General features: G+C 30.9%; 1 protein-coding gene across 1 annotated transcript; it reads right to left on the bottom strand.

Moving 5' to 3' along the window:
- Window positions 1-9,415: 9,415 nt before the first annotated feature.
- Window positions 9,416-13,421, bottom strand: LOC145570546 (aquaporin TIP1-2-like). The gene is made up of 2 exons (XM_081629669.1): window positions 12,943-13,421; window positions 9,416-10,140 (listed from the first exon to the last, which is right to left on the bottom strand). Exons 1-2 carry the CDS (start codon window positions 13,324-13,326, stop codon window positions 9,760-9,762), a joined length of 765 nt encoding a protein of 254 aa, XP_081485795.1. The 5' UTR covers window positions 13,327-13,421; the 3' UTR covers window positions 9,416-9,759.
- Window positions 13,422-14,378: the final 957 nt, after the last annotated feature.

The following is a 14,378-nucleotide window of genomic DNA, read 5'->3' as shown; positions in this document are numbered from 1 at the left end:
GATTCCGGTGGGTTAACGCCTGAAAGTGGGGGTTGTTCATCGTTAACAAAAAAAAATTTATAATAAAGTTTGACTTTGCCAAGAAAATTTTAAAAGGTTGTCCTAGACAAAAAAAATGTCTTTTAAAAGGTTGTCCTAAACAAAAAATGTCTTTTAAAAAGTTGTCCTAGACAAATTTTCCTAAAATTTATAATAAGTGAAAATTAGGAGAATATAATATACCTTTAATTATGTACAACTTTGTTTAAAATTATGAAGAGTTATTGAATAGTACATACTTTTTACAAGACTCTGGTGTTTATATATATTGTTATAACGGATGTTAGAAAGAACAAATAAATAATGCAAAATAATATAAATAACACACTGATTTACGTGGTTCACCAACAATGAGTTGGCTACATCCACGGGCAGGCGAGAGTAATAGTTTTATTGATCTTGGGGAATACAGATTACAAATTCAACATAGATTTGAGACCAATCACAAAAAGCAGATTGATTGTCTCTCAGATTTCTAATGTTATCTCTCTCAGAACTCACATATGAGAAATACACAAAAGGCTCTCAGATTTCTTAATAATCACTCAACTAATGATTTTCGCAGCTAGGAAATAACCTAGGAGTATTTATAATAACTCCTACACTACGAAAGAAAGGCCTTAATTGAGGAAATAAGGCCCACGAACAAACTACTCAAAATCGGCCAAAAAACCCTAGGCATGGGCGTGTCACACACCCACACAGGGCATGGGCGTGTCCTGGATCAAAAACAAAGCATTAACTTGAAAACAAAACGACACGGGCATGTCAGATTTTGACATGGTCGTGTCAGTGCGAGTGTTCATATTCTCCATTGAGGCACGCCCATGTCTCCCTAAGGCATGGCCGTGTCGCGTTGCATCTTCCCAGCTTCTTCGTCGAGGCATGCCCCTGTCTACCTAAGACATGGGCGTGTATGTCTTGCTGCAACGTCCCAACTATGCAACACAAGTTCCCTAGCTCCTGAATTTCCTAGCTCCCAATTCAAGGCACTATTTCTTAACATATATCACCCAAAAAAAAACAGGAAAATATCAAATCTAACTTGGTAACATGTGGTAGCAAAGCACCATGTAAAATTATTGTATTTAACATCCACAGAAAATACTAAGAAAATTACAGGTATTGAGCAAACATTGTCCCAACTGCTATTATTGATTCCAACATTACATTATTTTGAAAACCCTTGATTTTGACGATTTTTGACATTAAACACAATGGTCACTTGAGCTTGAATTGAAGTAACAGCCGAAATGTGACATTCCAATATGAGATAGTTGATGGAGGGTCGAATAGACTAAACAAGTTGCTCTTATTATTAGGGGGCTAAAAGGTTGTTGTATTGGACATATTCTGTTCTATTTTGTATTTTTAAACTTGATCCAATATGAAAATTCTATGTACGGCTTTAAATACACCTTCAACAGATTTGCTCATTTAAAATCTCTGAATGACCATCGAGTTATTATTATCATGAACTGATAGATTTGACCTCTTTTTTCCTATTTGTATGTTATAACTTAATGGTGTAAGGTATATTGTTGGATTAGTTTCAAATGCATATTATATACTTTCTTTGTTTTTCTTTTATTGCACTATAAGGATTTTTACACTATTTATATAATCTTCTTTGATCATCTTTTTAATTGTAATTTATCCGTAAGGAAAAATATAGTAATATGGAATTTAGTTAGGTTCGTTTCGAAATGTACTTTTCAAATATCAAATTTTTTAATAATTTTTATAAAAGTATAATTAAAGATATTAGGCAAAAGCTAATGAGCGCCCAGGGCGTTAGATAAGAGAATTAAAGTGGAAATATTAAAGTAAAATTAACATTAATTACACCGAACGACGCGTGATTTTGTCATGCATTCCTAACTTAATACCATTTCAACCAATATAATTATTCTTTATCTAAAGCCCCGGACGCTCATTAGCAAGATCCAAGATATTAATAGGCAAAGTAATGTATTGACAAGCATGAATCACTCATTATGCAATTAAAAAAAAAAAAAAAAAAACGGATGAAGTATTAAGATAATCACTTTTTTTTAAACTTATACTTCTAAATATAGATTTAATAGTATAACATATACTTGTTTCTTTTTCCTTTCTTTTTTTTGGTTTTTTTTTTAATTGTATCTTGGCATGTTTGTGTCAGTTAAAATGAAAATAGGACGGAGTAGTTTTCATTTATTATTGTTGAGCCAAATTTTGAGCAATACTTACTCCGTTTTATTTTTTTAATTGCACCATTTGGACTTTTACGCTATTTACACAACCTTCTTTGACCATCTTTTGTAATTTATTTGTAAGGAAAACATAATCATGTGGGATCTTGTCAGGTTCTTTTCGACGTCTACATTTCAACCATTAACTTTGTATAGTTTTTACGTAAATATTTAAAGATATTATTGTTAAAAAGAGAAAATGATGCAATTAAAAAAATGGTGAATATATATGTTATTACTTCGGGCCTGTTCACTTCAGCTAAATTTCAGTTCAGTTCAATTCAATTCAGCTCCTAATTTCCTTTTCTCGTTAAATATTCATTTCAGCTCTAATCAGTTCAGTTCACTTCAGCTCCAATCATTTCAGTTCAGCTCAACTCAGTTCAGTAAATATGAACAGGTCCTTCCTCCATCCTTAAAATTTATTTTTCTTCTTATTTTTCATTTTGGACCATTTTTAATCAAAAGATTGTCTTACACTATAAGGGGTCGTTTGTAAGATTGTCTCACACTATAAGGGGTCATTTGTATTGTCATCAAATAGAAATGCATTAGTTTGAAATTCATATAAGGAGGTATGGATCATTCAAAATTTCATATTAAATAAAAGTTTTTTGGTTTATTGTTGGAATGATTTCTACATCTTATTAATGGAATGGATTGTAAATCATATACTCGAGGTGGATATATATATATATATAGGACTATAGGGATGAGGTAAAGTTAGAATCTTCTTGAAAAGTGGTTTCACATTAGAAGAGCCTAATTGTTAAAGAATAGACATCTCAAGTATCACCAGATGTAAGTGTCCCTCATTAATTGAAAAAGAGAGAGTCAAACACTTTATAAGGCTAAGGGGCTAAACCTTCTATTACCATATGGTTTTGGAATGGACCTTCCTTTGGACTTGTGAAGTAGATTCCCTCTCTTGGTTTGCGGGTATGGCTCAAATTCGTATTTAATATGGTATCAGAGCAAAGTTTATGATATGGTACCCTAATTGGCTAAAGTTCATTGGGCTAAATAAGTAGGTCCATGTGAGCAGCCCCGTAGCAAGCCCAGGGCAGGTGGGGCAACCGCCCTGGGCGCATCACAGTAAAGCTCAATTTAGTTATAATCAAGGCCCCAAATTATGTAATTAGAAAAAAATAAATAAATAAGTACTCCATGTTCGAGTAATTCTCAACAGTTTTCAATGTAGATTAAAGTCATTAAATACATCATTCCCTTGATTATCGGTCCTTTTAGTTTTCTATAATTAAATTTATTGAATATTTTAAAAATTTCATTTCTGGAGTAATATAGTATTCGGGACAGTTTTCAAATGGCTACAATAAAATTGTGGCCATTATATTAGATTAAATCTCAACCCTTCATCTACTTTAACTAATACAAACCGTTGATTGGGAATCAAAATGACTTTTTAGTTTTTTTAAAATTTATTTGGTTAAAAAAACAAAAAAAGTTATGTTAGTTTCTCCTTCAATACTTTGTTTTGCTTCTCTTCTGTAATCAAACATGAAACATATTTATTTTTAATCTCCAATTATTTCTCATATCAATGTCCAAGTTTCTTGATCTATTGAATGTTCCATTGATCCTTCCCCTCCTGACCTCCTCAATTCATTTGTTGGGCAAAGCTTAAAGTAAAATATGCATGACCATGAAAACCTTTAATTTCAATCAGATCTTCAATGACATACTCATGTTCTTATGATTTTTTTTTTTTTTTTTTGAAAAATTTGGATCAACAATTATCTCCATTGTATTTTAATTTGTTATAATCCTTTAAAATCTAAATGAATAGAGAAGAATTCCAAAAGAGAGAGGATCATGGATCAAAATATTAAAGGAGAAATTGAATCAAAGAACGTGTTCTTTTTTGTCAATTATCCTATATATTATTTTTTTTTTAAAAAAAAAGCCACACTGAATAATTATCTAAATCAACAGTTGATATTAAGTCAAAAAAATTAATGGCTGGGATTTTATCTAATATAATGACTACAATTATATTGTAGCCACTCAAAAGTCATCCATAGTACTCGTAGTATCTCTTTAAATTAGTTTTTCCAAAACCTACCCAAAGTCAAAGTAGTCCCTAATAAATATGCTAATTAACTATGAGTATCTCTTAAATTTTCAATGCTTGCTGGGCAATATCAATTCTGTTTGGCTTCGACTGTCTATTGTCACTCTCTCATCAATTCAAATTATGTTATATTTTCTAATAGTTCAAGTTTCATGTTCAATTTATCAATTTGTTCATTTTAAAACTTTTATCTCTTATGTTTTTTATATAATTAATATAATTTGTTCAAAAAAATAATTAATACTCCGTATAGTTTGTGTTTGATGATTTTAATTTAATTTTGTAAGGTTTTTATTCGACAAATTGAATTTAATCAAGAAAAATAAAATAAGCAACAACAAAAATTTAGTTTCATTTAGTTTGTTTTCTTTTTCTTTGGCGTGGAATAAAATGATGAATAGAAGTATGGAACAATGACTTCTTATTATTTGCTATTATAAATTAAACAAATGATTTGACTTTCTACTTACACGATTCATCAGTTCATGGCTATATATATCAAATTATTAAAAAAAATACACTTTGTACTTTTTTTTAGTAGGTAAATTTCGATAACTTAACAATACATCACTAAAATATTTACTATGGAGTACTTTGCATCTTTTATTTTTCAGATTTGATATTAGAATTTCGGAGTTAAAATTGAATTGGCTAGTCTTTTTTCTTCAAAAAAAAAAAAAGACGAAATTATGAAATACGAGTATTTTTTTTTTGGTGCAAATAAAATACGAGTAATTTTCTTTGGGGCTTGCCCCTCGTGATCAAAAAAAAAAAAAAAAAATTATTAATTAGGGCCTCATATCATATATTCGTCCCAGGCCACCAATATCTCAGAAACGGGCCTGCATGTGAGGGGAGCAAAGAAGCATTCTAGCTCGGCAAAATCATATGAGACAAAGTTAAAAGGGACCTTATATACATGTGAGGGAGAGTGTTGAAGAATAATCCTCCCAAGTATCACCACATGAAAGTGTCCCACATTGATTGAAGAAGAGAGAGTCAAACACTTTATAAGGCTAAGGGGCTAAACCTTCTATTGCCATATGGTTTTGGAATGGACCTTACTTTGGACTTGTGAAGTGGACTCTCTCTTTTGGTTTGCGGGTATGCCCCAAACCCGTATTTAATACTAATCAACTAATAAAATGAATAGAATGAATTCTAACTTCATTCTAACCCGTTCCAAAAAAAAAAAAATGACGAAACAAACTCTAAGTGTTCATGATATGAGATTATAACTTTACTCTTACCAAAAATCACTTTATGCAATGTAAATTTTCTCTCTCATTAATTTAAATCAACCAAAACTTAAACGCATAAAGACCATCTCCAAAGGTGAGACTCAACTTTGAATATTGAAATACAAAATGAGTTGTTTTTTTACCTTCAATGGTGATACCCAACTAACTCACTTCTCAATTTAGCAACTTATGTGAAGTCTAATTTTCCAATGATTAGACTTTCTAAAGTTTACTAATGTCACTTTCAATTTACGCCCCACCAAATTATATTATAAGTTTTTTTTAGAAAAAATAATAAAATTAAAACTTAAATAAATTACAAAACATATTATAATATTAATAAGAGTCCACACTTTTTGTCAAATGAAACTCAAAGTTGACTATCTAAACTTAGTAACTTTGTTTTGGAGTTACTAATTTTAAATACCAATTTATTGGTATCCTTTGTAAAAAATACTCTCTCTCTCCTAAAGAAACTTCTTCTAATCTCACCATTAAAGATAATCTAATAAGAAGGAAGTATAATTTAAATTTTGTACCAGGGAGGCAAAAGATAAAAAGGGTGACAATGATTGTCGTCAAAAATATAAAAATGAGACCCATATTGAGTACGTTGACAGCTCGGTGCCATAATCCAGTAAGGTCGGTTCACTATTTAGCCCAAATCACGTGGTAGGGCCACTTTTCACGTCCGTTTGCATGATAAAACAAACCACAAATCTACCTAAATTGTGGCTTCTATTTCATCACAGTTTTTGTAAATAAAAAAGTGACTACTTTGACAAATACAGTATGTGTGATTCTTTTGTGTGGTGATCTTTCAATCAATGCTTCATTCGTCGCCTTTTGTAGCTACCATTTTCAGATCACACTTACTCTCTTCACAATTCTTTTCATTTCAAGTGGTAAATGAATCCAATGTCCACTTGTATACTCATTGTCATCCTGCCTATAATTGGCTGATATATACAATATTGATAATACTTTTTTCGTTTCTTTTTAATGCATGCAACATTTAAACTTATTTAGAGTTTTATATAATTAAGTTGAATTTGTTAATATTAAATATTGTGTAAGTTGTATTTGTCTAGCAATTAAGGTAGAGGAGCATTATATTTCTATATCATAGTCAATGAAATCCAACTAATTTCTTCAAGAAAAAATAAAAAATAAAAATAAAAATTCGTACACCTTAACACGTTCTATTATAAAAATGGAACTTCATAATGAAGCTATTGCACATGTTATGTCTAGTGGAAAACATGATAAGCTACTTCAATCAAAGAAGTACATTTTAGCTTCATGAATCATGCAAATGTCAAATAATAAGTAAATGAAATAATAAATGAATCCTCCATGAATTCTAAAGGTTTAATAGGGAATTTCATTTAGAATTGAGTACTCGAGAACAATAAAATATCTCAATTTAGCATTGTAAAATTGAAAAAATCATTTACAGTATTATATATTTGCATCATGTTTATTGATGTACAACCCTGTCTATTTATTTTTCATATATTTTCATGTAGGAATGGTCCAAATCAGCAAAGAAATAAATTTGATTATACCATATGCAAAATATAACTAGTTTTATAGCAAAAGTTTTTGTATAACTTTTGTTCTACATTAGAGCTAGAGGTGTCAAACCCGAAACGACCCGAAAAAATTATCCGTTTCGAACTGTAACCGATCCGATTTGATCCGAGAAATTCAAGACCCAAACCCGATCTGTAACCGAACCGAACTCAACCCGAATCCGAACTTGACCCGATCTGAACTCAACCCAGCATCGATTTGATCCGACCTGAACTCAACCCGAATCCGATTTGACCCGACCTGAACTCAAACCGAACCGATTTGACCCGAACCAAGCTCAACCCGATCCAAAATTGACCCGACAAATAACCGATCAGATCCGATCTGTTTTGACCTGAACTGATATTAACCCGACCCGATTTTAACTCGATTTGATTTTTACTCGATCCGAATTTAACCCGACTATGATTGATTATTGACCTTTTTATTCAAGTTCTTATACTAATATTTTATTAATTATTAATAAGTTAACTTTTTTACTACAAAGAAATAGTCTGAAGTCTTAAGTTTACTACAAACCCATCACGTGAGACAATCTGACCAAAAAGTAGGTGGGGTCCATATAAAGAACTCTCTCTTCCTATCTCTCTCCTTTTTTCTCTCTCTACCATGTGTTTTTAGAATATTTTAATCGTTGTTATGTATTTACAAATACATAACATTCCTTCATTACTACTTCCTCTACAACTGTGCATTATCCTAGAATTATAGGCATTATACATCGTACGGTTATATACACACTACATACATATGCAATAATTTATGCTCAAATAAAAAGAATGTACATAGTAACAATTAACTATCACTATGTATAATGTCAAGTTTTTAATATAAAAATTGAATTAGTAATAAAGTAATTCTAACAACTCTAACAAATATCTTATACAAATTGAATTAGTAATAAACTAAACTAATAGTACAGAACTCATAACCTCGCAAGATTGTACAATTGATGAAGAGTTGTAGCCTTGTAATAACCATAAAAAATTGATATTCTATTTTGTATACATCACCATATGTAACTATTATTACTCATCAATCACTAGCTCGGTCTCACTTATATAGGTATGATAAGTTATCGATAATTATTCAATCTCAATTTTCTTTTAAGATAAAAATTATACATAACTTTATCAAATGAGTAAACTAAAACTTCGTGCTTCATAATTAATAATCATATTGAACCAATAATAAGGTAAAAACTCAATAGTATCTCTAGATTATTAAAAATAACCTTATTTGGATATGAATTTGGTCAGCTCGACCAAAATCCAGCCAAACACAAAAAGGAATTGAATCGAAACTGACCATTTAATGAATCAACGGATCAACCTTATCTTAATCAAACCGAACTTGACCGAACCGAAATCATCCGAACCGAAATCAACCCGACCCAAATTCATCCGACCCGAAGTTATCTGGTTAAACCCGTTTTAACCCGATCCAAATTTATCCGAACCGAAAGTGAACCGATCTGGAGTTGACCCGACCCATATCCGACCCGGACTCGATAGACCATGACCCGAATTTGACCCGACCTGAATTTGACCCGACCCGACCCGATCCGAGTTAAGAGGATAATTTTGATCCGAACATATCCTACCCGAGCAGACCCGACCCGAACAGACCCGACCCAAACTCCATCCGGTTATCCGAATTGACACCTCTAATTAGAGCTAGTAACTTTTGACTTTCACACTCTACTAAGATGCATAAATCATTTGGATGCCCTCCAACGGCTCCAAGGCTCGGGCATATACCTATTGTACGATGAGCATAATATGACCAATTATACAATAAATAGCTGTTTTGATGTAGCTCTGTTTGACATAATAATAAGTTTGAATTTGTCACATTCTTTTAAGATATGCAAATTATTTGGATGTCCTAAGACCTACTCGTACATTGAATTTTCCACCTTGAAACTTAAAATTTGTTTTAGTAATCCTTGAAGTATATATTGAAAGTAATAATTATAAAATACAACTCAATTATTAATTTTCAACTTACAATCATTTCGACTTTCATTGATCTTTTTAATAATTCAAATTAGCATACTGCCACCTTTAGAAATACCTAATATATCATACAATTATTATTTAGATATAATTAACTAATCACAATTATGTCCAAAGCAATAAAGGTATAATATAATCCAAAGTTGGTGGATATGAAAGGATAAACAACCAATAATATTCAATAAAAATTAAAAGTAGAAGATAATATTACTTGAATTTAAAAATAGAACAACCACAAGAGTAGCCTCCAAAAACCTCACTATCCATTAAATCCACTACATATTATACTCAATAAATATAAAGGAATCTCATAATATGATAGTGACGATTATGAAAGACGACTACCCACATTATAAATTAATTACCACCATGATTTGAAGAATTGTCACATTAAAAAGAGCCCCACAAATTCAAACTCTCAAATGATACAAGAACAACCAAAATAACCCATTAAAAAAAAAAAAAAAAAAAAAAAAAAAAAAAAAAAAAAAAAAAAACAAATTTCCATCTTCAAATTTTGATTCACATAATCAACTTAATTAAGCAGATAATCTCTGGTAATCAGCAGGGGCAGCCTCTTGGCCTCCAATGAAGATGAACTCGTAGATAAGACCGGCGAGTCCACCACCAATGAGAGGTCCGGCCCAGTACACCCAGTGGTTGTTCCAGCTCCAGCTGACCAAGGCTGGGCCAAATGACACGGCGGGGTTCATTGAGGCACCGTCGAATGCCCCACCAGCTAGGATATTGGCACCAACAATTAGACCAATGGCTAGTGGAGCAATGATTCCAATGTTGCCCTTCTTGGGGTCAACGGCTGTGGCGTACACGGTGTACACTAGTCCGAAAGTCATCACAATCTCAAAGACTAGGGCGTTCCATACGGTCACGTCTGCGGATAGAGCAAAGGCAGATGTTTCCTACACAAATTTTAAATGTAACATGTTAATTTACATACATACGGTTAAAAATAGATTAGATTAACTTTATCGAAATTTTGCTAAATTAATTAATTTATTATTTACGAGTCACAAAAAGTTATAATTTATACCAACTTTCAGTCTATGAGAAAACCTTCCTAATTATCAAGGTTTTTTTATTCCTAGAAAACTTGTCATGGTCACAATGAGCCTAAGTAGTTTGTATTTTACGTTCAAAGTTTCAAACCACAAACATATTGTAAAATATTGAAATCATTGCAGGCTACAGAGGCTTGCAACAATTATTGGAGTTTTTTGTTTATTTCAAATAACAATTATTGGAGTTAGATAAGGCTGAAAAGTACAATGAATGATAAAATATAAGTTGAGGCATTATTTTTATTATCTTGATTTTACTTCCCTCCAAAACAAGATACGAGTATTGCATTTAATTTAATAGACTTGATATCATATGGAGTAGTTTTATAGTATTAGACTTTATAAAAATAGTTATGAATCCTTATGATGTACTTTTTATTACTAAGAATAATTATATAATTATTATGGATAAGAATAAAAATAAATGCACAAAATTAATTAATACTTGTATGATTTGTCAATAAAGTTAAATTAAATGGGCTACCTAGTACATACTACTTGTACATTTTTTCCCAATGTTCTACTAAATTCTCGTCTTTTACTCTCGAGTCTCTCGTGCTTTTTCTAGATGTCTCTATTTGACACTCAATTATTAAAAGTGGTGTATAAAAATGATTACGACTATCCTCAATTATAATTAAACTTTTCATTGTACCATATTTATCAAATAGTTCGTTTATCATATAATTGACTTCAAACCACACAACTTAGAAGTTGTCATTGTTTTTGTGTGGCCTCTTTTCATTTGATTTATATATGTAGTACTTCTTTTATGATACATGATTTTAAGCAACAATAACACTACTCCCTCCGTCCCTTTTTTACATTCCTGTTTGTAAAATTACACGGGAATTAACGAGGAAAGAATAAAACAAATAACAATAAAACAAAACACAATGGAAAGTACAAAACATTAAATGATGTCTTTGAATAAAGCAAAAATAGATTAATATTTAATGATGCCATGTCATCAATCATTTGCAAAAAATAAAGGACCAATAACATGCTCCTATTTGAAAATTAAGAATCAATCATATTCATCTAAATTTAGGAGTGAAAATAGGAGACTAAGAGTGATAAAATAAGAGTGAGAAAATAAGTCTGATCATTAATTACATAACAGAAAAAGAGGGATAATTTGGGATATTTGGAAAAAAATACTTACTAAAAATAAAAAGGAGGAATGTAATTTTGGAATACCCAAAAAGGAAACCAGGAATGTAAAAAAAAGGGACAGAGAGAGTACTTTTTATTTATTATATGACATTGGGACAAATTTAGTCATTATTATTAACCTTAATGATCGTCCAAAAAAAATATTGATAAATCATTAAAAAAAAAAAAAAAAAAAATAGCCGACGAAGTATAAAATCTCACTGCAGTAAATAAGGTTTGATTTGTTCCCTAGAATAAACGATCCTTTAAAACAAAAGAACATTTACCTAAAAAAGCGGTACTAAAAGAATTTACCAAGAATTAATAAAACTTGGATACTTGATCCTATCATACATTTTACCAGCTCATTCACTCATTTCCCCTCTCATAATTTTTTATTTTGTTGAAATTCATCTCATATCAGACTGTCAGATCGTAACTAAATATGCAAATCCGCATACAATCTCGTATTTCTATGTATACAAATTCTTTACCAAATCTGTAAATTGTGATATCTATCCAGTTTTTTTTATAAACAAAATAAAAATTGGCCCCTACTCTTAACATTTTTAATAATTTAATGTTGGTTTTATATATCATGTGTTTTCTAATTTTTTTACCATTTGCATTTGTGACATTTCACACCTTCCTTCACAACTTCATATCATGATTTTACTATGTACACCGTAGTATAATGTATGAAAAATATACGAGTATGTAAGATGTTGTTAAATGCGTCTGAACATATGTGATTTCATGTTGTTACATATTACTTCCTCCGTCCTCTTTTGATAGTCTCTTATGCACAAATTTTAGTCCCAAAATGTTCATCTCATTTACTTCTTCCAACAACCATTAATATTAATTTTTTACCAAAATTCCCTCTAATTTGCAATAATATTTGTGCAAATTTAACTTTTTCATGTAAATTTTGTTTTTCCATATATACTTTTATTACTTTCTCTCTCTACTTTATTGCATACCCAATGTCAATTTACTTTTTCAATATACTTAACTATTCTTATTTGTGTTTATTAATTCCCGTGAAAAATACTCATAAAACTATCAAAAGGGAACGGAGGGAGTAACTTTTTATAATTTTTTTCCTAGATAATTAAAGAATATCCAAAAAAAAAAAAAAGAAAAGTTCTAATCATCAACAACAAAAAATGCAACTACGGTCCTAAATTACTACGAAATTCAATTTATTTTTAATAACAAAAAGCTTAGTCATTTTTCGCTAACGTGTCAACATTAAAGGTACTTTCTTACAAATATTTCTTAAAATATTCAATGGTAAAATATATACGATCATAAACGAAAGAATGTTCATACATTTTCTAAGAAATTATTTTCTAAAATATTTAATTATAAACAATCAAAATTAAAACTTATAAATTATTGATAACCAAAAAATCAAAATGTTGCAATTAAAAAAAATCAAATCGCTTAAAAAAAATTGGTAAAAAAAATGATTAAGAAACATACCAAGCCACCAGTGGAGAACTTAAGCAACAAGCAAGCAACAGAGGAGCCAGCAAGTTGAGCAATCCAGTAAACAATTCCATTAAGAAGAGAAATGTTACCACCAATAAATGCACCAAAAGTCACAGCAGGGTTAACATGTCCACCGGAGATGTTAGCTCCGACGGCCACGGCAACGAAAAGGGCAAAAGCATGGGCAACGGAAGCGGCCACAAGACCCGCTGGAGTCGCAGCGGCTCCAGCGGTAAGCTTGGCGAAAGCCATGCCAGATCCTTGACCGGCGAAAACAAATATAAGGGTGGAGATGAACTCCGCTAACCCTGCCTTTAAGGTGTTGGGGTGGCGAACTTCATCGGTGGTTCCGACGGAGATCCTGCTAATAGGCATATTATTAATCTCGGATTAATAATTTAAAAGAAAAAAGATTGATGTGATGAACTATTTGATCACTCCTTTTTTTTTTTTTTTTTTTTTTTTGTTCTAGTGTCTTCTTCGTAGAGATGGGAGCACGTACTTTATAGTAGAGTTATCTAGGGTGAGTGAGGGAGATAGGTTGGTAGTGTAACCGGTGATAGCCGGTTACCCGGTGGAAATAATGATATGTTGCCATGTTGGCATGTTTGGGATGGGTAACCCCATTGGCCAGCCTGTCCATTATGTAAAATATTTATTTATTTTTTTTTAAGAAAATGCAATGATGTTGAAATATTGGTTAATAAAACGGATATTGGAAGAAAATTCTAGAATATGTCTTTCACCGGCCATTATTTTTCTTAATTTCGATAGGACCGGCCACAATTTTTTTTGCCATTATAACAAAATGTCTTTGGCTTTAAAGTTTATATACTCCACAAGCTAAAAAAAAAAATACGTAAGATATCTATTAGACTTTTATTTACCTCTTTAATTTATTCTAATAAAATAACAAAAATAAATATTAATGGATGCAATTTAAGACTGGTTCATAAAAAAATTTCATAAAAAATATTAAAAATATTTTTTTTTTTTTAAAATAGATAAAGTCTTGGAATATTGTTTTTGTTGAGTAATTAAAAAAAAAAGGTTGATAAGTACTTGTATAATTGTAGGGCCTACTCCGATTTACTGAACTGAGCTAAAATGAAAAGCACTTATTACATCTGAATTGAACTGAATATTTTATGAGAGAAGGAAATTAAGAAGTGAAGTGAGCTGAACCGAACCGAACTAGCCTGAAATTAAGCTGAAGAGAATAGGCTCGTACTCCGTATTATCCTTAAGATTAGGATAGAATGATAGTTTTTTTTTAAAAAAAAATTAAAAAACAAGTTAAGAAGGAATATTGTTTTTATTGAGTAATTAAAAAAAAGGTTGATAAGTACTTGTATAATTGTAGGGCTTGTTTCGATTTACTGAACTGAGCTGAACTGAACTGATTACAGCTGAATTGAACTGAATAT

This window comes from Chenopodium album, chromosome 12 (genome assembly GCF_948465745.1).
Source record: "Chenopodium album chromosome 12, dcCheAlbu1.1, whole genome shotgun sequence".
NCBI lineage: Eukaryota > Viridiplantae > Streptophyta > Magnoliopsida > Caryophyllales > Amaranthaceae > Chenopodium > Chenopodium album.
This window is presented reverse-complemented; position numbering and strand designations above follow the sequence as displayed.